Source organism: Amphiura filiformis, chromosome 4 (genome assembly GCF_039555335.1).
Source record: "Amphiura filiformis chromosome 4, Afil_fr2py, whole genome shotgun sequence".
Taxonomy (NCBI): Eukaryota; Metazoa; Echinodermata; class Ophiuroidea; order Amphilepidida; family Amphiuridae; genus Amphiura; species Amphiura filiformis.
The window spans coordinates 22,193,809-22,219,556 of record NC_092631.1 but is presented as its reverse complement, the minus strand read 5'-3'; the positions used below and the strand labels follow the sequence as shown (position 1 = coordinate 22,219,556).

The following is a 25,748-nucleotide window of genomic DNA, read 5'->3' as shown; positions in this document are numbered from 1 at the left end:
AATTGGTAATAATTAATCATTGTTAATTTTAATGAGCATAGTGCATGTCATTGATGGTCTGGTTCAGATTAACTCGCTTAAGATCGATCAAATCGTGACTTGGCGATAGCAACCGTTACTCATTTGAACCTACGTTACAGATATCTTATATGATTTGCCATATTGTACCGACGTTTTCGATGAAAAGGGTGATAATAACTCATTCAAACACGCTCCGTGAAAAATGCTTCCGCAAACTACCTGTATAAATGTGATAATTATTTGTAATTTTTTATGTGTTTTCTAAAGGCATTTTCTGACAACCAAGCAAGATTGTGAGCGCATTCTAGTCGTACAGTGTGAAGACGGTCATAGAAACAGTCAACTGATAGCATGTGCATCTTACTGCATTGTTGACGAAATAATGCGAGACAAAGACCAATCAAGCAAAATACATCCGAAGCCGGTACATGTCATTCTTGTCATCAATCTAGCCCGAATGACAAAGGGATTTGTAAGCTATCATGGTATGTTAACTCTTAAAAATTATCATGCATGCATTACATTACAACTTTACCTTAATTTCTGTAAAATCCGTAAAGTGTGATAAAAATAATGAAGAAAGCTTCATATTTGACATGCTTAATATTTGAGTGCATTTATTCAAATCAATGCTGATCATTTATTTAAACTATGAATTTGTTGGCGGTATTTTTGTGTAACAATTGTCACGGTGAATTTTCTTTATAGCGCACAATGGATCACATACATACTTTGCACATGTAAGCTTCATCTGTGAATATAATACACTGTGTTTGTGGATACAAGAATCAGAAAATCCGGGTTACCATTAATCCATTCGTAAACATATTAAAAAGCTACAATGTTTTGGATATTTATTGTGTTTTGTGCAGGTGGGCCATGGGAAATGGTACACATAGATGATGTAAAGCCACCCCAAGCCAACCGTCCTGAAATTGCCAGTTTGATGAAACTGAGGGGCGATATCCGTTCGGTTTTCGAGCACGCAGGAGAAGTTAGTGCCGAACGACTGTTGATGGATAGTCTACACCGAGCCGTTTCAAAAATTGACGTTCAGTCGATAGATGAAAGTGACATGAGGAAACAAATTTCTAGACGCATTTCCACCATTCGAGATCTATTAGATGATAATAAGAACGGTTTGTAAAGTTTCATTTATCGTGACTTAATTTTGTTTTTCTGCTTCAAGTTATACAATTTGTCGTTAAAAGAGCTGAGCATTTGCCGCAATTAATACATTTGATACATTTATTTTTTCAGGAACATACAATTTTGTATCAGTTACAAAGACACGGATTGCTGATCTTCTAAAGCAACGAGATGAGGAAACTGGGCAAAAAGATGTTGGAATGGAATGGCTGATGAAGAAGGCTTTGGAGATTTCAAGTATCCACGAAAGTGGGACGTTTAGGTATTTGACACATGCGTTATTTTGTATGAATTAATTTAACCTATACTTTGAAAATTAATCAGCCATTAATATTAACCTACTTTAACGGGTTTCCAATGTATCCAGTAACAGTTGAACCTTTTTAAAGGGTTCTCTGTGTATCATTTTTAGTTTGACAAATTATGATTATGTCGAGCACGCACCTGTGATAATAATAACTCTTAAAGCACAGAACAACCAGGTTTGTGTTTGAGAATCAGTGCTGATCCATAACAATACTTTTCAAAGATATAATCACCCATTTATACGTAGGAGAGCACTGTGGCAGCAGCTTATCAACATTGTATACCCAATCCTAGCTGAGGTGATAGCATTCTGCGACTACAACGACAATCTTCAACTGCTTGAGGATACCAAAGAAAATTGGATTCGCAATTTGTGGCTGGCGATTTTCGGTGATTTGGAGCTGGCTCCACTACACTACAGAGACATGATATCACCATCGGATTCGACTTCCCCTCCAGAAAGTCCCACATCTGCTGATTCAATTTCGCCTCTGGAAGCTTCTGACCGGGACCACCATCATGTGCAACGGTTACGAGAGACTATACCTGTTAAGGTCTTCAGCAACAGTGGAAAACCGTTCACTGCTAGTTTTCCCTTCTCGTGGCTCATTAAGAAACACATTGACCAAAGATATGAAATGGCCGGAGAGAAACGAGGTAATGACTTGGTATAACTATATCACTTTAATATCATAATCATACAGTTATTAGAAATCGCTCATGAAAGTTCAGTGTTTTAGTAGACTTATGCTTTGAGTATAAACTTTTGATTCCAATAAATTACTACCTTAGTATTTTCAGATGGTACTCGATCTTTCATCAATCAATCAATATAAAAGCAAGAAAACTTTGAATCGTTTTTTTTGTTATCTATAGCTATTCAGAAAAGGCATATTTTAGAAGACGTAGTTGTAGTGGTGAACCAACGCCTTGGTGTAGTCTTGGATGCCAATGTTCTGTCATGTGAATATCAGCATTACATTGATGCCTACTTAAAAGACTTCATACACATGACGTACACATGTGGTCCCAAGAAAGATCTCCAGAATAAAGAGCTCGAGGTAAGATGTATTATTCAAACTTTTACCAGTAATGGTTTTTAGCACGAAAGCTCCTTCAGCTTTTGTTATTATATCATTTTGTAAACAGTATGGAAAAATAGTTTATTTATTTGTTTTTATTTATTTGTGTATAATCTCTTTTAAAGTGTGTAACGTGTGCTATAAAGGCAGCCATGGTTGAGACTAGGAGTAGACTCGAATTCGATGACGAACGAAGCCCGACAAAAGGACTTGTGCTTCTCCACCAGACCTACAGGGAAATTGCTGATCGTCTCAAGCAGTTCTCGAAACTCTTCAATGCATGCCCAGATTTACTGGAAAAACACTTCGATCAACTTGTGAATCAGGAGGATGAAATGGTATATCAAAATATAATTGCTGGCACATTTGCAAATCAAACAAACTCACCCCTACACGCTTCATAACTACACGAAAAGCCACATATCGAAAACTCCATGATCTAAAAGTGCTTTTAGTTCTTTCCCCAACTACATCAAATATTATGTTCTGTTTGGTTCGGGCCTATAAATGCCAAAAAATGTTAGTTTCCGACAATACAGTTCTTTCAGGCACGCCCTGTACAGTACAGCTTTTTCAATATGTTTAACATTTTTATTATCTTGTTTGTTTTATCGTCACTGTCGAAGCTTTGAAGATTTTACTTTTCAATAATTATTATATATTTGATAATGACATGACCTGAGCCAATCAGACTAAAGGTGGTAATTTTGAAAATTGACTTGGTATCAACATCAACGTAATTGAGCATACTTTTGCCGATATCCTGTCATTTGCATGTACTTTATTGTTATATCTTCCATGTTTACTGCTGTTATTTCAAATTCACAATTCCCGCTTTTGGTCTGATTTGATCAAAATGTAACACCTATACCAGTATTATTTATATTGGTTTGTACAAGAAGGACCTTATCTTTATTAGCAATGATTAGTGGTCTTTATGATATGTTGTAGATTCTTGACGTCAGAGCTGTTGAAATCCTTGTGAGTGATTTTCTTGTACCGACAAAGGAAGAGTGTACACAACCTGCGTTACAGAAAATATGGCAGGATAAGATGCAGAGAGTGAAGTTGCTGGTTGAAAATGTCATATTGTCTGTCGCTCAGGATAGGGCAGGCATTTACGGGCCCAAATCAAGAAGGATAATCGAAGTCGTGAGGTATATTAGATATTCTTACCAAACTCACCCCTCCCTTAAATGGAGGAACATGGAAGTAAATCCCAGCAAACACATAACGTTATAGAAAACGTTTAAATGTCGGGTAAAAGTAAAAGGTAGAAAACGTTTTAATAACATTCAAAAAACGTTTTTGACAAACAGAATGTTATTTAAGTGTTGACGGAATATTTTGCAAAAATGTTTGACCAAAATATTTTATTTATAAGAACGTTCAAAAAACCTTTTCATGACCTTCACATAACCAGACATTGAAATGTTATTAAAACCATTTAAAAAAATGTGTCTGCTGGTAGGGTCAAAAGTTTGAGGTGTTTTTCCCAGCTCAATAAACTTCCAAAAACTGATTATTTACACGAAACGCTTTCAAATTGTTTTCCTATTCAACTAATTTCTGTCCATTCACCCTTTTTAAAATGGCAATTGTAGCTTTACTAAACACACGTACACACTTTTACCATGACTATTTTTATAGTTAAAACATTTCAATTGATTGAATTTGATAATCTTTCCATCACAATGTTCTGATATTACAGACCAAAGTGGCACAGAATTCGTATTCTAGAGATATTCTTCATGAATATGTACACCAGTCCACGTTACGATACACACCAGACAATTTTTAAGATGGGACTACCAGTGTGGAATGTGAGTAGTTGGTCTGTGTATGTACATTTAGTGTCAACACAATACCATGATCTACACAACCTTTAATGCTAAGACACAGTTCTTAAACTCCAATATGTTTGTACACTCATGCGCTGACCTCTGGATGAGATGGGAACTAAAATTCCACAGCTTCAGTTCAACTTTTGTGCTATGATTGTTAAGTATTATTAGAAATGCGGCGATTTCGGCTACTGGTGCAATTGTATTAACATACATAATAATTAGTTTCACAAGCACCGCTGTAGGTGTCAAATTGGTAACATAACTAAATTAGAACATTGAGGGCGCTATTAATTGTAAGCCTCGTTTGCAGGGGGCGTAGGAAGCGCAACACGTGACGTACGAGGCTGGCGAAGATACAGGGCTGACAGCCCCATTCAAAATACACGGTTAGCAATTACAAATGGAAAATTAACATACTTACAGTGTGGTACATTGTCGTACCCCGACGGTTTTAGAGTAAGATAATTTTGCTTTGACACCACATAACAAATTTAGAATTGTTTGTGAAGATTTCATGATTATGTGTTAATCCAATGGCGACCTCAAAATTGGCGATATCGCTTCCATCACCGCCTGCCTCGTTTGCATGTTATATTTTTGGATAAAACTTTCACATACTTTATACTAACGACAGTAATAAAAAAAAAGAATATCAAAACAAGAACATTTGAATACCTTTACTAAAATTATATTTCCTTTTGAAACTGAATATAAAAGATATAGTATATTGATCTCATATCGCCCTCAAATATTTTAAAGATATAAAGTGTATAATAATAAAGCAATCGCCAAATAATTAATAAAATTATTGCACAATTAAAAATATCTAATAGTGTATAGACAGAAGAATCAATAATTTGTTTAAGATATTATATAATACATGGATGATACAACCATTTTTTTTACTTCTAGGCATTTGCAGGAGGATCCGAAATGAAGAGTATTAAGACCATCAAGCGAGTGAAAAATCTGCTTGAAAACATTACGAAACATGCAGCCAAGATAGACTTCAAGTAAGAAATCAACTGTCAACTGACCTTTCACTACTTTTTTGTGGGGGAGGGGGGGGTATTCGGTTATGTGCTGGTAGGGTACAGTAAGATACCATAAAGGAATAGTAAATGACTTAAAACATGCGCGGAGAAATGTTGACGAACTATTAACCCATTGGGTGGTGTGGAGCTATGTGGGGAAGTATGGTATGGTGGTGGTGGTGATATGGGGGTGTTGGAGGGTGGGGGGAGTGTATGTTAGTGTCACGTCTGTAATGTATGTAGGTGCATGTATGTATTTGGAATTTTCGTCTCGTGTAACCTTACCTCAGCCCTTGAGTAAGTGAAGCATGTACACTGTCTTCTGTAAAAGTGGTAAGAATTTTGTTTGTAAACATTATGTATGCCAGCAGAATTCTTAGTACTTATAACAAAAAACGATGATTCCGTATTTAACTGTCATTTTATCCAGGTATGGTTTGGAATGTACGATTTGTCTCAGCGAAGTTACCAATCCTGTCTTCTTGGAATGCCAACACGTGTTCTGTAACAGTTGCATCAGTGATATGCTCGCTGGAGGGCAAAGAAAGTGTCCGACTTGTAAAAAGCCAGTAGCACAATCATTCCAACCGGAAGTTGCAGACAAGTTCGTAAAAGAAAATGATAATTTATATCAGTTCGTATACAGGAATGTTACTAACGATAGTACATAATGGGATCTAAAGATTCTAAAGGTCTTTTTGGAAAAAACTGTATACCGTCAATACGAAAGGTCACATTTCTTAAATGATGGTCGGCCTTTCCTCCCAGCTACATACACTTTAATTATACGTTATTAGATTTATAAAATTAACTTCGAGGAATGTTAAATGTCAAAAATATCAATTTAAAAAAAATAATTTGCCATAAAATTCACAGGACATTTCTCGTATTCAGAATGCGATTTGATGTGTATGATGTGCTCGCTCTCATGTCCAACAAAAATACTACGCTACCCGATAACTTAAGGTTGATCCCTAACGAAAATAATTAAAAAATCTCGGCTGACCATTATTATACATTAAAGCTGTTATACATTTTTGTTATTTGCTTGTAATAAATTTGGAATCAAATTATTAAACACACAGGAGAGCTTTTGAGAAATTTCAAGACTTCAAAGAACGTAGAAACGCTTTCTTCTTTGAAATTGTTTCGCAACTTTGCTTTGCTGACAACACACCTCCGGACGAGAAAGTTGTGGAAGGATTGCTGAAGCTTGTGGTTGGTCGGTCGTCAGACGCGCCACAAGAAGAAGGTGTTACATTCAATACTGATTGTATCGATCACACTCCAGCAATTAGGGTGGTGATACTGAGATTGTTGTTGCAATCAAGGTAAATATCAACTGTCTTTAGCAAATGAAAAACATTTGGTCTTTAAAGAGTCTTCTCTTCTTTAGAACATGACGAAAAGTGACTGTCAACCCTTCCTTTTCAATTTCATCACCGTACACGCAATAACCTACACAAATGGCCTGTGATGCTGTTTGAAGTTTCTTTGGGCTCAATGAGAAATTAAATGCCAACAAAACGTTCAGTATGGGGGATTGTATAACATGTATGGCACTCCACTCGCAGTCATAGGGGTTACTTTAAGCTTACCGTGTCTGTGTCGCCTCTGTATATTTCAACAGACCGTCTCAATTCGGTAAACCATGACTATCTGATACTATTCATCTCCCATTGTTCCTAGAACGCATCTGTGATAGTTTTAACTTAAAAGCTTTAGTATGTCTGTTAAACCATATTTTAATTGCGATTCTCAAACTAGTAAGGCATAGTGATTTTGTTGTTACGTGGGAAAAGTAGTTTTTGGGCGCCGCACCCCGCGCCCTATATTTATCTGACTATTGACCTACTTTTTCACATGCAGTGTTGCAGAAAGTATTTGTGGTGGTTATATACCCAAAAACCCACAGTGGTGATAGTTTACGGCGAGTTTTGTAATTATTACTTGATTTTGATATTTAAGTAATACGATAAAGTCATAGGCAGTAATGTGTTTGTATTAAAAGAAATAACAAAAATATTTATTTAAGGAATAGAAATACTATTTTGAAATTGCAGCAAGATTTGCAGACGTCTTTATTTGAACAGTACCAGTTCTCCAATTTTGCTAGTTTTCCTAATCTTTGGGCTAAATTAATAGCATCGTAAAGGTCATAATTTTATACTGACAGCTTCGCTATGTATAGTTTGTATGTGCATTGTGTTCAGTGTGTACATAGGCTATTTACTTTTCAAATCTTGTGACAAATTAATGAAATTATGCTTGCTGATGCTTGCATAATATATTATAGACAAATTATCAGAATGCATTTGCAGCCATAACTGTCCTGCATGTATGTAGCACCAGTAGAAATGGCCCAGGTTGAATAAAATAAATAAACCTTTGAATGAATAATTGAATATTTTATTCCCTGGATTATATTTGTTGGGACAAAATAATGATATAGTTTGACGCTTTGAAATACAGTTATGTTAATCATGATCAAACTTTGATATGGAAAGATACCCGGGAAAGATAGCCCAGACCTGTTGTCTCACCAGAGAAGATGACCAGAAGTCTTCCTGTCTGATGATAAAAAACTCTATGTATGATTACGAAAATGTTTTAAATAACTATTATCTACAAAAATTATAACACTATCTTATATAAAATGTTAATATAAAACGTTTTCTGTTATGATGTGAATGGGTAATATAAATTCAGGGAAATCTGTTCCAACTGACCAGATGGGAACCAAAGGATGGATCCAAACGGATACAACAATGTCACACTCACACTAGCAATGGATAAGATTAAAATCAGGGAAAATATGACACAACATGATTCAATGAGGGAATAACATAAACGAAACTCCTAACTTTGTTTATACGTTTTGTGTTATTCCCCCATTGGAAATCGATGTTGTGTAATATTTTCTCTGTTTTTAATTGTGAAGGGTTACTCATTCTTTCATTTCTCTTGACAATTATTTCATTTGCTCGCCCTATTCCTTTTAAAGGAATTTTTATTATTACTTCGTAGGATAGTTCCTTTGACGCCAATGGATAGATCTAATTTTGCATTGTTTGTTTTGCCATATGCAGCATGGAAAGAACGACTCAGTATATAGATAGGTATCTGAGAGACATAAAACCAGCGACGGGAGAAGATTTGGAACTAGCTTCCCAAGTCTGCCTGATGTTCTTCTTTTGCCACGAGGTACATATTATTTTGAATTTTGATCGTATTGATTGAATAAGAACTCTGTCTTCGTGTTTTCTTGTATACTTTGATAACATTAGCGGAACTAATTGTTGTTAAATTAATTCTAAACTGACAGGATATTGTTTATCTTTCTTAAGGATTTTTGGTTTCGTGAAGCCGCTCTTGCGTTGGATCCAAAATTGACCCTCATCGAGGAAGCAACAAAGCGCCTTACAAGCGCAAAGGATGGTCTCTTCAATCAGTCGGAGGTACCAAATGTCAAAACCCTGGAGTCAATTGCAGAAGCTCGATTTGGACTGATAATTACTGCACAGTTTGTACATGAAATGTCAGTCGATGAAGAGATTCTGAAAAAGTACAAAAGTGTAAGAATCTACTTTTATGTTTCGTAGAATTTATAGATATGATATCATATGATAATAAATCCCACCAAATTCTGATTAAGTAGGTCGGAAAACATGCGTAACAAGCTACCATTTGTTGTGTAGCTTTATGTGATGGTTAGTTTTCAGACTCGGATGTGGATGTAGTTTAAATCTTTCTTCAAAAGTGAAGAAATATACGTGATGTACGAGGGCTGAACATGATTTAAATTTCGTATGTACATGAATGTGCTTCTTTTCAATTTGATTTGCTTAGCTTTTTTGTTTCAAACAATGTTTAATGCACTTCATTATTGTCTTCCTCTCGTAGCTCAACTATCTTTTCGAAGCAGCACAGACGGTCTGTTTGGACACAATTTGCAAGCAAGAAGCGCACTTATTTCTTCTGAAAAACCTTTGCAAGTCGTTCGGTACCGATGCTTTAGGGCTTGTGAGCAAGCATGATCAATTGAAATGGATTTTGGATGAATCACTGAGAGAATGGGTGAGTCTGTCCAAATGTTTATCACCAGCTACCAACACAAAAACACTACTGACAAATAGAACAGAACCAGCGCCACCACAACCAATGCACCACAACCTGACATAATCGGGATCATTACCATCCCACCATCATCATCATCATCGTCAACGATGTAACGTTTTCTCATTTTTTTATTTTCAATTTTTCTATCTTCAGGTTTGCAAAAGCAAAGATGTGTTTGTTGTGCTTGGAGGTGCGTACGCGGAAGTGCGAAAGGGACTAAACCAATCCATACAGAGCGAATCTCTCGAACCCCTCGAACAGATTTACCAGGTATTTCGTCGTGTTAAAGTTGCGATCGCGTAGAAGTGACAAGGTCGCCTACTACGCGCCGCGCCGAAGACCAATGGGTCAGCCGGCTTGTTGTCAAGTGCATTGATCAGCCAATCAGCGTGATTGTTTATTGCTTTTGTGTTTACGCTCGTGTACGCGATACGCACAGGCACGACCACGGAAGTTCAAAGAAAACAACTTTACATTTATTTACTTTAGTCATCTCATGCCTTGACCCGACTGTTGCGCTAAAAATCATTTCAGATTGTACATTAATCAGTTAATCCGCGGGCATGCGTTGAGCCAGTATCTTTGATAAACATATTCCTTACAATGAATCAAAGTACATCAGAATGTGAATAACTTCAGGTTACAAAGAAGACATTTTACAAAATATGGAAATGTGGTAAGCAACGTAATGAAAAAATGAAAGTATTTTTAAATATAGTTAAAAATAAACTATCCTGAAAAAGACGTCATTAACTTTGTTGTTTCTAAAGGGGTAATGTTTTATGCTATTTTCTATAAGGACATGACACAAACATACACACAGTATGGAAATGCAAATAAAACGATAATTTTCCTGGGCCTCAAGGAAGAACAGGTGATTAACTGTGTTTCAACTGATTGAGTGTCCCAAGTTAAAGAAGAAATACAACAAATAAACCAGTACACACACTATATGCAATATCAGAACTGGATTGTCATAATTATTTTATTCCTATATATATACTCCATTCAAAACATTTTGTTTTACGCATTAGAAGTGTCCATGAAATTATGTTCATTGTTCTAGAGAACAGATCAAGAAGCATAATCATCAAACCTGATTTTAAAATAGTTGAGAGGGAGTGTGTCGATGGAATGCTGATTACGTAAATAATTCTCACAAAATGCTTTACTCTATTTTTCCGTAGTCTGTGACATGTTCAGCCAGCATGAGGGACACTGTGGTTCTCCTTGCAATATTTCGTCAAGTCACATTGGAATACGGATCCTGTGCTGATCAAGCTTCACTACAAGTATAATTATACGATAAACATTTTTAATATTATTGATAAATATTCGGGGAAAACGGCTGAGGACAGAAATATTACGTAGGTCTTTATGTGAATGGGTTGGGTCATGTAATGCATGGGCAACAAGTATTAAAAACAAGGAAACATCTTTGTTTTTTGTTTTTGTTTTTTTGATAAATTTATAATCACTCGGTAAAACACCAAACTATCACAACATTAAAAGTAAAAGAGAACAGCTGAGTTGCCAAGACGCTGTAAAATAAAGCGTGCAGCAAGAGCTCACAACTCGACTCAGATCTCGTGTACGAAATTCTAACAAAGCAAATGTAATTTACAAATACACTCATAGCATTAAAAACAATATCTATGTTGCAAATGGCGTTACCGAGCTGTTTTGTCTGAGGAATAGTACACCATCATTTTTTGGATGTAGATCGTACTTCTAATACCCAGAATATTGGTAAATACCTGACATTTGACTATTTTACGTATTTGTATATCCAGATCGAATAATTATGTCAGTTTGTCCAATTGCCTTTGTAGAATCCCTATACTAATAGCGATTCGCGTGTTTGCTAAAATCATACGCAGGCTCTTGAAATAGCAAACAGGAATAAGACGATATACAAAACCAGAGGGCAGCATATCAATTATTTAATGGTGATTGAGGGTGATAAATGAACTACAGAGGGCGGCATACAAGGTTGATATCGGTATAGAGCATGCCAACTGATCCGTTTTCTAATTCTACGCGTAACATGATTAAACAGGCGATTCGGCATTCCACCAAAATCATTAAAAAAATTATTTGAAGAAGTCAAAGAGCCATAGGAATAAAAACTGTGGTGTAATTCACGCCAGATACAATTTCTTTATACGTCAAAAATTAATTTTTGTAATCGATCAAAAAACAAACGTTTTATATCAATTTTAAATTTAGCCTGAATCCGTAAATATGGTACCTCTCGCCCTTTTTTAGGTCAAGGCTATTTTAACCATTATGCAGCGAACCATTGTTGAAGCTATTTCACATACCTGTACAAAACATTCTAGAGAAAGAATGGGGACAATTGAAATATCTTTTGTTGATTTCGAATGATAATGTCATGAAGTCGTAAATTTTAAGGTCAAATTCCTAAAACCAAAACAAAACATTGCGACGCAGATAATTCCCGACTTACGCAATTTCATCATCACATCAGTGCCTTTATTATTTGTTTGAAACCTTTCCCAAACGTTCGTGCTATTTATGCATAAAACGCCTAATCTATCTTTACAAAACGCATCTTTTTTTTAGTAAACAAAAGGCTAAAGATGGCATTATGAGATTTATCTTTTATCATTACACTCATCCGCTCAACTGCCACGGTGGCCGAGCGATAAAGCGCTGGAAGCGTAATCGAAGGAAGTTTAGAATCGCTGGTTCGAGTCCCAATGAAGCCTGTGGAAACTTTTTTTTCATCAAAATTCATGATCGCATTCCGAAATGAGTCACTTGTCGGTAAATCATGTAGGCCTATCGTATCCTTAAATCTCCTTAATCAGGAAACGTTTTCATTTTACCTCTAGATCAAAGAAGCAATGCAGGAATTCATTCGCACTCACACTGAGAATGTTAGGCACCAAGTAAGTACATGGAAATAAATCGATGATGTCATGAATAAGGTGATTCATTGTTTCCCAAAGGACAGTATAGATACATATTGTTTGTAATACAAGCTCCTCTCTAATAAACGCCCCCATGTTTGCAAAAAAAAAAACTGACCACAATGAGCAAATGTCCAAGCTTAAACCTGGCATTGGTACTAAATGTATATAGCTGTCAGATTCGCTACATTGCATGGACAAAACCTATTCTAACGTAATTCATTGCAAAATTATGGTAGAATTTCACTAAGTAAATCACATGCTTACTTAAAATGTACTTGCATATATGTCATTTTGTAGTATTTTATCGCGATAATGTGCTGTTACGAGAGCGCCGCCATATTGGGTTGGACTCGGAAACGAACTCGCCCCGATTTAAAAAAAGAAAATTTGCTTCGAATAAACGTTCCATTTCATAAAATTCCTCTGGGCGTTTATTACAGACAACATGGTATTTAAACGAAAGCAGCAGCTTCTCATCATCGTAGTCATCATCGTCATGGTATTGTCATTATTATAATTATCATTAGTAAGCAAGTACAAATATGAAATCAACTGTTTAAATACACTGTGATAAACTTTTCAGGAGATGGTCATTCGCCTACTAGAAAATAATCTGTATAGCGACAGATGCAACGAGTTGGTTGTGAAACCACATGACAGTCAAGACCGTTTGAGGATTGTAGCACTTGCAATTCACACCTTGGTAACAGTGATTTGCGCCGAAGATAACAGCCTGTGTTGTCCATTGAAAATTCTCATCAAGGATGAAAAGTTGACTGCAAAGGTTTGTTCGTTAGTTGCTTTTAAGGATTACTTCAAGAAACGATCAGAAATTACAATTACAAAACAGGAAACTCCAATGATTTACAATTAATCAAAAATATGAAAACCTTTTCAGACCGAGGTATCAGAACAAATGGCCCCGTTCTTTGGAATTCTTTACCCTAAACAATAAAAGAATCAATTTCTGTAAATCATTTTCGCATTCAATTTAAGCACGACCTGTTATATACCTACATACAATCTCACTAGTATCCCCGATCAAGGATGAAAAGTTGACTGCAAAGGTTTGTTCGTTAGTTGCTTTTAAGGATTACTTCAAGAAACGATCAGAAATTACAATTACAAAACAGGAAACTCCAATGATTTACAATTAATCAAAAATATGAAAACCTTTTCAGACCGAGGTATCAGAACAAATGGCCCCGTTCTTTGGAATTCTTTACCCTAAACAATAAAAGAATCAATTTCTGTAAATCATTTTCGCATTCAATTTAAGCACGACCTGTTATATACCTACATACAATCTCACTAGTATCCCCGATCTTTAAGCCAGTCCTTGCTGTGTCTTATTTTCTTCTCTGTTAGTGATTGTTAGTGTAACTTTAGTTCTTCTATTATATTTATTGTAATATGTTTTCAGGGGTAGGTTACTTATCAGGCCTTATTGGCTTTCCAGCCTACTCCTCCATAAGTTTTAATTGTTTGTCGTGTGATGTATTGTTTTTTAATATGGAAATAATAAATTGAAATTGAATTAAAATTGATTACCTTGAAACACCCCTTAATCTGTACTTCAGGAGACGACATTTGTTACTGAGATTAGGAAGAATTTTAATCTCCAACGAGATGACAGCTCAGCAACAGAGCTACAACAGCTGATATTCAATATTATTGTGCGTGCGTTTCTGCTTGGGGTTGCAGTTTTCAATCCGGAAGTAAGTTCTTATAGTATCAATTCATGAATAATGTTTCAACATTAATACTATTATACGTATCCAACGAGCCAAATGATGGTCAGATTGGTCATTCGGCCATTAATGGGTTCTATCAGCACCAAACTGGTGTTGTGACTGGCCAATTGGGGGATAAAAGTCGATATTATATAATTGTATTGCGTCATAAACTTTCATTATTCTTTTGGCTACGGGTGATGGAATGCAGTTTAAAAATTCCAGCCAAGGCTGCAACATTTCGCAGGTGAGATAGGCCCCAGCAATGTATGTCATTGAGGTGTAGAAATGCGGGAAATTAGATTCTATTATATATGGGATTTTATTATCGTCAATTTGTTCGAAAGAAAATGGGTAACCAAAGTGAAAAATAATACAAAAATTACCAAAACCATCACCACCACAACTAACAGCAAAAACACCGAGAACACCCGCAAGAACAGGCAGAAGAGAAAGAATACGTACTTTTAATCAACTTTTATGTATTATATTTAAGTTGGCAAAGAAGGTCACAAAAGCTTCGCACGACTTGGGAGAGAAACTTTGGAATATCCTTGACAAAGACATCAAGCAGCTAGAAATGACCACTAAGACAAGAGACGGTATCTACCTTATTCATGTTGTTCTTGCTAGAGTTACTGCCTACCAACATGCTCAAGACGAAGTGTTAGGTAGGTATACATAAAGTATGAAAAACACGATATTTAAATATTTATTTATAACAATCGGCCGAAGTCAGAGAAAGCCTAATAGTGCCCAGAGGCTACTAAATTAAGGGATGCCAACTGAATATGACCGGACAGGGAAATGGGAAGAGGTCTGTATTTAGAAGCAGGAGGAAAACTGGAGCTCCCGCGAAAAATCTGCGAAGACCAGCATAGATTGGCAACCAAACACATGTGGCAACGCGGGGAAATTAACCCGGGCCGCAGTGGTGAGAAGAACACCTCACTAGCCTGTCCTCCCCTTGATTGCCTTGCGGAAAATGAAAGATAATATTTCATGCGCACAGGTCCAAGACAAGTGCATATTTTAGTTCCATTACAGTAACAATGAATGGTAACCCTAAAGTTTTAATCATTTGAGAAAAATGAATGTGTTACGTAAACCGTATTATTTTTAGCATTAGAGTACAATTTTTGTTTGTTTGTTATATTTTCCCTAGAAACTGGCACTCTGAGCTACGAAGACTGGGAGTCAAGATTCATCGCTGAATTCATAGATCCCATCGTTCAGGTGAATTACTCGTATATTGAAATAAGCTATTGGAAAAAGAAGGGTGGATGGGAGAAGAAGTAAGATACGAAGATATGAAACTACAGCAGGAGAACTGGAAGATAGAGGACGATAGAAAGCAACTGAGAAATCGAAGAAATATTAAAAAGCAGAGTTCGTTTATGTCACTTACATTATTTGTGACCTGCTACCACGAAATGAGAATAAAGTCGCAAGTTGGTAGTTTTGAGACATTTTGGTTGCTGACTTGATGTTCTTTGTTTGCCGTGCATCTGTACAAACCAGCAGTATGTCCTTCGGGAATGGTCCATTGTGCCCCCAATCACAAAGGACATACAAGCATACTATTGGCTTGAACAGGTGCGTGTGAAACAAAGAACACCAACGCAGCAGGCATGGCGTCGAAACTACCAAATTGCGAATTTACGCTTATTTTGTGGTAGCAGGTCACATTAACTTATGTCATTTTTTTCAATTGACCTAATTTTAGAATGTGAAATTTTTTTTTTGAAACCTTACCCATCATAATTCAAGAATCAAGAGCTGGAGATGTACCATGTCAATGAAGTTGTCGAAAATGATAGAACCAATATAGTCATGGAGCATCTTCAGACCCCAGAACCGATGTTGTCCCTAGACGATCACCGGCGTTTCAGTGAAAGATTTACATGTCTTTCTGAAGTGTGGCGGTACAAAATGCGTATATCTATTGATAGTGTAACAACTTTCATTCAGAGAAGTGGAACTAGCAGATACGAACTTCTGAAAGAATTCTTCAAAGTGGTGAGGCCATTTGATTTTATAATTGACTCATTTTTGGAAAAGTTTAATTGATAGTTTCATGAAAGCTAGTTATACAATGCAATATATGGTTTGTTCAACTGCTTTTCCATTAGAACATGCCAAGTATTATATTTAGCTTAGTTCTCGATTGATTTTATTTTGCCTCTTCCGAGCCTTCGAATCCAAGGCCAAAGAGTACCACACCATGCCATGTCACTGGAAAGAAGCCAAGATTCTGAACAGGGATGAATCTTGAAGAAGAGCAGTAGAGCATATCATGTTGCAAGCTAAATTTGCAATAAAATAAAGGGCTAGAATTTTGGCGAGATTACTTCGTGAATCGATTCTTGCAAAGACTCTCTTAAGATAATCTTCGTGAATCAAACTTGATTTTCGTAAACTTGTGTTTACACAGTAAAGATTTTGTGAGAAACAAATGATTCTTTTGAACAGCTACTGCAAGAATCAAATTTGATTCTTGTACTGTGTAACAAAATTCCACCCCTAATTATATGTAAAAAAAACCCAGTTTTATACTATTTTACAATTTGATTTGTTTACATACCAGGAACCAGTACTGAGAGTAATGAAAGATCTCCCCAAGATATTGTTGCTACAAAGGCGTCTCATTGAGCGTTTTCATCGATGTATCGATGCCAAAGAAGCCAAAATCTTGGACCTGGTAAGATTTTCAACTTGAAATGATCACTCATATTTGAAGTGAATTCAAGAGCAGATTGAAATTTCCGTAGAAAAATATTGAAAGCAATTGTATGTGATATATAAAGATATAAAGGGTATCGTCAAAACTAAGTAAGGAGGACAGACTATATTGTAATTGGTATATATACACAATTCCGGTTCTAAGATGTAAAGAAATTCGATAGTACAAGTGAATTTGATTTTATTACCTGAAAAAAACCACACCAAAATGGCGTAAACACGTTTTTTTTTCAAACAAAAATTGGGATCAAACAATATTAGGGAAATTGGATAATTTGTACAACCAATAACACGCTCTAACTTTATAATACCAATGTTTATTCAAAGGTGACATAGCTAGAGATGACACTGTACATGACCACAGTGCAGGTGAAGTAGCAAACGGAGACCAGAACGATGATAAAGACGTGTATCAGCTGATGTTATGCTTTCTTTCTGCGTGGAATCAAGTATGGCCTAAAAGTAAAAGGCATGGTAAGATCCAGCTATAAAATGAAACTGACTTAAAGGAGTGTTTCGTGATCCTAGCATCCTCTTTTTATGACATTTTTCAGTACATATCCACGAAAAAAAAGCCTATTTCCAAAATTTCAGTTGATTCCGATTTTGCGTTTGCGAGTTATGCATGATTATGTGTATTACACTGCTCCATAGACAATGCGTTGTAATTTCGTTCTGGTGCACCAGAACGAAATTCAAATTTCACGATATCTTTGCAAAACGAATTAATCTGCAAGAAATATTTTGTACATAAACATTATGTAGCCAGAGGTTTCCAGTGATATAAAAATCTCAACTTTTTTGAGAAAAGTGGGGGATGAGGCTGTGGATCACGAAATGCCCCTTTAAGTTTTCAGTTGAAGAAGTTAATGAAAAAATATCATGCGATTCACCTTCCAACCTTTTGAAAAGACACTTCTTGTCGGCAAAAGTGGTCGGCAACATTTTGATGGTCATTCGAGTATAACGATTTTGTTATGTGTATAAGTTCATTTTAAGTTATTTTTGTTATTATTTCAGTGACATTGGTAGAGGCGTATCAGCAGCCTCTTAATATTGACTATTGCAACCTAGCAACGTTTCTTCCAACGGCCTCGGGTATTTCAACCCAGTTGGTTGACTTTCTGATTCGAACACACAATGAGTTTGTTGACACATACTGCAGAATTAGAAACCAGGAAAATGAGTGAGTTTTTGTGCAAAAGAGTATTCTAAATTTGGAGTAAAGCACTTTTATTAACACTCTGAGCACTACCTGCCGATCTAACATTGCCTGTGATTGATCAATTACATGATATCTTCAATTTAATCACCAATCACAATGGAGCTTTACAAATAATTCACCCCAATATTTTTGAGTGGTGAAATTATTCTAACAATATTGCTGATTGGTCCAATTGATAAATAAAACTTCTTTTTGGCCAATCGGCAGTAGTTCTCATGGGGTAGTATGTGGTTAAGTATTTAAATTAAGTCTGTCCATTTCAATGTGTGAGTTAATATAAAGTGTAATATACAATAGGAAGGACCTTCAAAAGTGACACCACGTTAAATATATTTTGTGTTAAAAAATATTGTGTTAAACTTTTCTTTTTGATCATTTTCCCTTTTCCATCAGGGAGAATATCTTACCAAGTTCTGTTACCCTTACACATCTCGTGGCTTACGATCTTGATAAAGATCTTCTTCCACTGATACAAGCACATTGCCATCACATATTTGACGAAGAGGTTACATCAGCCACATTTAATCTAGATAGCCTGGAGAGAGCCATCGAAGAGACATTTATCAGAGGACGTCCACGCATTGAAGGCACTTTACCAAAATTGATGTTTCGGGAAGGATCCCGCAGTTTGAGGGTGTTTCAGGAGATCAGGGCTAAAGTGAAGCAGGTAAAGAAGATACGACAATGTTCGTGTTTCGCACCAGAGAAGATATCATACACTTCCCACAATGCATTTCTTCTTCTATTTCAATTGTCTGTACTGATTTGCGCACAAGTGTAAAATTGGTTGCTAGTGACAAAAATGACCTGAATGAGCAGATCCCATCGAGAGCTTGCGAAATAATTATATTTATTTCTTGACTATCGAACCATATTTAGCCAGTCTAGTTTCAACATGAAAACAAAGTGTACCTTTGCAAAGTATAAGGAGTGTCACTTGATGTAATGAGGTGATGTCACAAAGGATTCTGGGAAGGGTAAGATATCGTCCCTGGTTTCACACTGTTCATGTTGTTTGTTACGGTGCAGTCGACTTCCTTGACATTCGTCTCTGATCTTCTATTCATGTTTTTATATTCCTTTTACTTAATATTGATTATGGATGTGACTTTTAAAATATATATTGTGCAAAACTATATTTATGATTATGGAATAACCATGATTCCAATGTTCATAATGGTGATGAACAAACACAAAACATGTTTATCTTATTTTAAAGGAACGCCTATCACGTCCCTTCAAGCAAGACATCTTGCTAGACCTCAAATCAATCACCGATCTCTGTGATTGCCTAGCCGTGGTAGACATTGCTATTGGATTTCTTGTTTCAACTGGAGGTGAACCGGACACCAACATAATCGAATATCTGGCGGAATCTGGCATCAATTTACCTAAGGAACAAAGATCTCAAATCACTGCAAAGGTATGTACTATGACGCCAAGTATGAAACTACTGATAGGCATACTTGGAAAGAACAGTTGCATGAAAATAAAAATATCACCAGATTCGCCGTCGCAAACATTAAGGAGACAATTAGTAGAAAAAGGATTACACCTGGGAATCGAACCCAGGTCCTCAGGTTTGCGAGACCTGTGCCGAAGGGATGAAATCAAAATTCGACCGGCGGTTGACAGGCGGTTCCGTCCGGTTGCTATTCTAAACAATGGCAAATGGACTGAACCGGACGGGCCCCCGGTCAACCGCCGGTCGAGTTTTGATTTTACCCCTTAACCACTCGGCCAAGGGAACTTCATGATTTTGCTTATAAAATATGTTCTGACACGGACTCACAAATTGCCTTGAACATTCGTGATATAATGTTTGTCATTTGGTTAATCTGACAAATCAGTAATTCATCTATATTCTTTAAATGGTGATGGGAGTAAAATTTAAGCACACATGCATATTCATACAAAGTTATCTTCTCAACAAACAGTATACTGTTATGTATGTATTTATGGAATTTTAGGTTATAAACTACTGTTATCATGGTTATTTGTATGTTTTGTTGATATGACCAGGCTAGACATCGCAGTTTAAAGCACATTTTGGATTTATGGCAACTACTTGGCGTGGAAAGAGCAAAAAGAAGACTGGCTTCAGAAAAACAAGTGATATATTTTACATTTTTGTCTTGTAAATCTAGGTTTCTGTCTCCCTTTCTCACTTAATGTCGCTCTCTCTTTCAGTCTCCCTCTCCCCTCTCTCTCCTTCAACGTCGCACTTAGTACAGAACGTTCGCGTAAATATAAATGTGATGTCAATATTTCATACAAGACATAAGATATAACTTTGTATCTCAATAACAATAACGTGTAAAGTAAATCGGAATTATATTGAAACCAAAAGTTCACTCCTTACATATTTTATTTTTAGGATCCGTTTGAAGGTATACCAGAGCAGTTTCAAGACATCATTACACAAGAAGAGAGGCACGATTTGTCGCGATCTCTGCGGTACGTAGATATTGAAGAGTTAATATCTCAACTTTTCGAGTATATCGAGATCAACTTGAAGACATCAAACCCCGACGTTGAAAGTTTCGATCCTGAAAGGTAGGTTGACTCTGCCGTAGGCATATTTGTCGTGTTTTTAGCCTGAATATGATCATAATTATACAAACTCAAACATTAGCAATTGCCACAAAGTGTTCTCCCAGTATACAGCTTGAAAAATGCCGCCAGGTTAAAAAGTACGAAATCTTTGGTCAGAATTCTCTAGTTGATAACTTATTCAACATCTTGTCCTCCTAAAGCTGAAAAATCACCGGCATATGACTATTAATAAGAATTTGGTAGGTACTTTTATGAACCGAGTACAAAAAGTCAATTAAAATCAAAACAACATACAAATCACAAAAAAAGTCTCACCAGTTTCTTTACTGTTAACAGTTATTGAGAGTTTTAGTCTTAGCCTTCCACATGGCCACCAATCCTCTGTATGCAGATTTCGGCTCTCCTTAACGTGGCGTTCACACCACGTCTAATGAGAGGTCTGTCCCGCCTGAGAATGTCAACTTGTGCAATGATGCGTCTCTGAAGTTCATCAAGGTCTGCAGGAGGACTTGTGAAAACATTTAATGCAAACCCTGCTTCATCGCCAATGATGAAATGTATAGGACGGGCAAGAAGCCACTGACAGAACATAGTGCGACGTTGGTAATCTGCTTGCTGAAGTTGATGTCTCCTTAAGTCCATTTCGACGGCAGCTAATTTGATCTCCTGGTTGCAGCTAGTGTTACGGACTACTTGGATATTAGCAGCTTATCTTCCAGTTCGGGGCGACCACAATGTTCTCTGTTCAGATTACGACTCGTTCCTGTTATCTGATACTCCGCAACATTTTTTAAAATTGCGCCGCGTGAAGGGGGACGTGCGTTACTGCTGACGGAATCTCAGAAGCACTTCTGCTGGACTTTGGGTGCAACAATGAAGGCCTTTTTTAATATTGCTATTCTCCTTGTCAAGTAAAACCTAGCATATGTAAGGAGATAGTTGCCCAGATTTACTAAAAGTCACGTGTTATGTTCTCACACATGCACAGGATCTTTATTAATGGTCACACACCAGTGATTTGTCAGTTGTCGGAGGACAAGATGTTGATTAAATTGTCAACTAGACAATTTTGACCAAAGACCTCATACTTTTTAATCTAGCAGCATTTTTCAAACTGTATACTTTATTTTGATACACCCTGCGTTCTTCTTGGGGGGTCATTGAATTTGAATTTGGGAATGTTCATTTTATAAAACCAAATTTTGGACTGACATTTTCGTATGTCATGGTTGACATACTACATCAATTGATTCTCGATCAACCTCTGTGCTAGTGGTGACACAGTTCCAATTCGTGTTGGCCCTTTCTTCTCGAACATGCCACCACGAGATGGAAATATGTCACCACCAGCAGAGATGATGATGGGAAATCAATTACACTGAAGAAGTGTGTCGATCATAATATAGTATTGTCAGGTCAATGTGATAAATTTGGTGAAATGCAGTATAAATATGTTTGTAATTTAAAAAAGCATGGACTGCTGTTATTTTATGATTTTTTTCTTTTATGCACACTAATTACATAGCTTGCTATTTGAAGAGCTGATGAGGTACATGAAGCAGAAGCAACACCATAATCGAGGACTACGGGCAATGGAAAATATGAAGAAAAGGAATGCTGGATTGACATTAGGAAAAGCTGTGGAAACCTGGATACTCGCTGTGAAATACCAAGCGGGGATAGAACAAAAATCAGCGTAGTAGTAGATGAAGGATTCATTTTTGCATATATCCCAGACGATGATGTAGGGGTCGACTCAAATATAGATACGTGCCAAACTAGGGGGTGTATTAACACGCAATTTTTGAGATTCCCCCTCAAAATATGTGACTACTTATATAAACACCGAAAAATAAAGTTTTGGTTGACACAAAATATTCTAACCCCTCTGTACATAGCCTCTGAAAGTTTTTGGTTAAGATTGCCGAATTCGGCAGACTTGCACAATGTTTAACACAGAGATATTCAATTTATTACTGGTATACAACTGGTGATGAACTTGTCCTTTGAGTGTATAAAATGGTAATTTCACAAGTTGTCGTGTATGAAGGGACTAATATAAGACTTTATAAGTATGCTTAAACTGTTTTCATTTCAGGAATGGGGTCCCATGGAGCCAGGGGGTACACTCAATTTGTGGACTATATATCACTTTTTCCTAATTCGAAGGATCTGATCACTCTATTATAATCGGCGATATAGCGAACTTTCCTAATTCAGTCGTCTTCAGTCGTTACATTTGTAATAAATCTAAATCTATATGAGGACTGAGAGAAAACTTCAGATGTGGTGAAATGTGAATGATTACGTTTCAAGATATATAATATTGTATTATTTTGTTATAGTGTATTTGTATTACGATTTGAAGAAAACTGTACATATTGTGATTATGAAATGGGAAACATAAAAATATGTTTTACAAAATATATTGCGCTAAATTACTTGGATCCATGTATATCTACTAGTATGAGGATTCTAAGAAAACTTTGATGTTATGAAATGCGAAAGGTGTATAGTTAACTATTCTAGTAAAATGTTGCTTTATTACTAGGATTGGTTTACGGTAAGGTGGTATCACAGCTTTGCTGTGATGTCTTGTATTATGTGACCCGGCAGCACAAATGAGCCGTAAATTCCCTAAATTGTATTCTGAATTACGGTGTAAAATGTGTACGAAGGTCGTATTCATCGGTAACTTAAGCTGGCCCGACATCGATCTCATTTTGATAGTGAAACACTAATCAAATATCCTATTGTTGAAGTGGATTATAAGCTTCTACCTTAGATGGCTATAATAGCCCTGGTCTTTGTTTGCTTTTGCTAAATCCTGTTCAAGTGGTGAGTTACCAGGCATTGTATTTTGTATAGGTATGCATAACCAACAATTAACAATGAGAGAACTTTCTTAAACCTCGTTGACTTGGGGATGATTTGAAATGACCGCCAATTATGACTGTTTGATATTTATTGCCAGCAATGTGGAAAAAGAGACACACGTAGAAACGAAAAAAGCTATAATTTTGTTGAAGGAGCAAAGTTTAACAAACCATAACCCCGCTTCTGGATATCGTTTGAAGTCAAATGATATACCATTTTTAAGTTTATGATGTTTATTTTTTAAACACGAAATAAAACAAAATTGACCGGGGGAGGAATTTACGGCCCATTCGCCGTGAACGGTCACTTATATTAGTAAAAAAATTGAAGAAAACCCGAGACCTTGTAAGATTTTGTAAATATATTTACAAAATATATTTTGCCTGTATTAAAGGACATGATCACCCTAAAATATGATTAGTAAGATTTCACTTGGTTCGTCATTATGAACTCTTGAGGATGTTATAAAATATATTGTACAAAAGTATAGCTGTATGGGGATTTAAAAAAAAACTTTAGATATGTGAAATGTGAAAACTGTACAACTTAATTTTTAAAGAAAATGTTGCTGTGATATCGGCTTACATTTACATATTTGGTAATTAAATGTCTTATTTGCTGTATATTGTTAATTATGAGTTTCGCAAAATTTCAAATATCTATTCGTCTCATTGTTAAATTCGTAATCATGAGTTTTGTAAAATACCAAATATCTATTCGTCTCTTTGTTAAATTCGTGTTACGCATGAAATATCTTTTCATAGAGCAGGCCTGTTGGCTGGGCGGCAATATCAATATATCGTTGAAGCAAAATATGTACAGCCCAGTCTTACCTTTTCTTACTTGTGAAAATTTCACAATAATTGGTCAATATTGTGAATATGTCACAAATAAGTATTCATGTAGTACCTTCTATGAGCACACAGATGCAGACAAGTACTGTTGTATTTACTGTCTTCTATATTAGAGCCCTATAGATACAAGTCTTTACTGCGGAAGTCAGCGAACGGTCTTAGCCCTGCCGGGCTTGTGGCCTTTATGTTTCTAAGCCCTTTTAAATATTTACCCCTGTTGGGAGCTAAGTTATACGTGCATGGCGCGCGTACGGGATGGTCGCAATACATACGACCGGAGTAACACGCTTGGGCGAATCCTCTTTGTTCGGCTCAATGGTAAAAGGGGGCATATATGACAGTAGAAACTATTATTTTGTGGAATGTTTTTATATGGAAATGTTACAATATTGCTTTAATTAACCCTGTATGCCGCCCTCTTTTGCTCACCTAAAGAGATTTGCAATGATTCCGCGAGAACATTGGACAGAAATTGGACATTTATAAAAATGGCTTATAATAAAGGATAAGTCAGGAAGGGTTTCACGTTACATTTGAAGCAGAAGTAGCGAGATAAAAATGAAAGAAAACACTTAATATCTTGACCGCTTAACTGTGGTGTTCTATGGGGGATTAGTCTTAATAAGACATCAAAGTTTGTTGCTCTATCTAGACAACGAACTTGGCTGATTCCAATTAGGTGTAATCCGAGGTGTAAGTTGGACATTGTGTAAAAATTACAAATATGTCAAAATATTAGGTTTGAAATTCGTGCATCTCATGATTTGATATGTATGCATAAAAGCTCATAAAAATCGCCTATGCACTTTAGGGACCTATCACTCCATCGTTCTCCTTCTCCCTCTCTCTCTCTCTCTCCTTCTCCCCTCTTCCTTTTTTTCTTTTTGTCTTCCTCCCCTCCCTACAATCTCGATCACCCATCCGCTTCTCCTCTTTTCACCCCTCGACCTCTCCTTCACTACCTCAATAATTGCCCCTACTGGCTTTTAAAATGGATATTCGTGATATTAAGAAACTCATTTGACTTTATTGAACAGGCCTATTCCCCATATAACCATGATAACAACATATAGGCCTACTGCGAAGGAGTTAATTATAGACCTATATACATAGCAGCCATGGCACGTTGTTACAGGTAATCGATCAGCAACTCTATTGAATTGATTTAAATGTGGCGCCTAAATGAAGGTGGGTTGTAATAATAATAATTGTACTCCAACGGTAAAGTGCGATTTTGTGTGTTGGCGAACACTCAGTCACACCC

At 36.3% G+C, this 25,748-nt stretch overlaps 2 protein-coding genes across 3 annotated transcripts in view; both read left to right on the top strand.

Moving 5' to 3' along the window:
• Positions 1–13,529, top strand: part of LOC140150699 (E3 ubiquitin-protein ligase rnf213-alpha-like) — a 59,959-nt gene extending 46,430 nt beyond the window's left edge. For both annotated transcript variants that reach the window (XM_072172782.1, XM_072172781.1), the window contains 18 exons: positions 289–506; positions 894–1,160; positions 1,282–1,432; positions 1,724–2,133; positions 2,353–2,537; positions 2,684–2,896; positions 3,510–3,715; positions 4,270–4,381; positions 5,318–5,418; positions 5,870–6,043; positions 6,525–6,770; positions 8,529–8,643; positions 8,787–9,014; positions 9,343–9,516; positions 9,712–9,828; positions 10,746–10,850; positions 12,417–12,473; positions 13,081–13,529. In XM_072172782.1, the coding sequence (XP_072028883.1) occupies positions 289–506; positions 894–1,160; positions 1,282–1,432; positions 1,724–2,133; positions 2,353–2,537; positions 2,684–2,896; positions 3,510–3,715; positions 4,270–4,381; positions 5,318–5,418; positions 5,870–6,043; positions 6,525–6,770; positions 8,529–8,643; positions 8,787–9,014; positions 9,343–9,516; positions 9,712–9,828; positions 10,746–10,850; positions 12,417–12,473; positions 13,081–13,371 (3,370 nt within the window). In that variant the 3' untranslated portion in view covers positions 13,372–13,529. The remainder of the gene's footprint in view (positions 1–288; positions 507–893; positions 1,161–1,281; positions 1,433–1,723; positions 2,134–2,352; positions 2,538–2,683; positions 2,897–3,509; positions 3,716–4,269; positions 4,382–5,317; positions 5,419–5,869; positions 6,044–6,524; positions 6,771–8,528; positions 8,644–8,786; positions 9,015–9,342; positions 9,517–9,711; positions 9,829–10,745; positions 10,851–12,416; positions 12,474–13,080) is intronic.
• Positions 13,530–16,894: 3,365 nt separating this feature from the next.
• Positions 16,895–24,262, top strand: LOC140150060 (E3 ubiquitin-protein ligase rnf213-alpha-like). The gene is made up of 8 exons (XM_072172064.1): positions 16,895–16,931; positions 17,300–17,446; positions 17,993–18,158; positions 18,591–18,864; positions 19,417–19,620; positions 20,220–20,309; positions 20,575–20,753; positions 22,279–24,262. Exons 1-8 carry the CDS (start codon positions 16,895–16,897, stop codon positions 22,451–22,453), a joined length of 1,272 nt encoding a protein of 423 aa, XP_072028165.1. The 3' UTR covers positions 22,454–24,262.
• Positions 24,263–25,748: the final 1,486 nt, after the last annotated feature.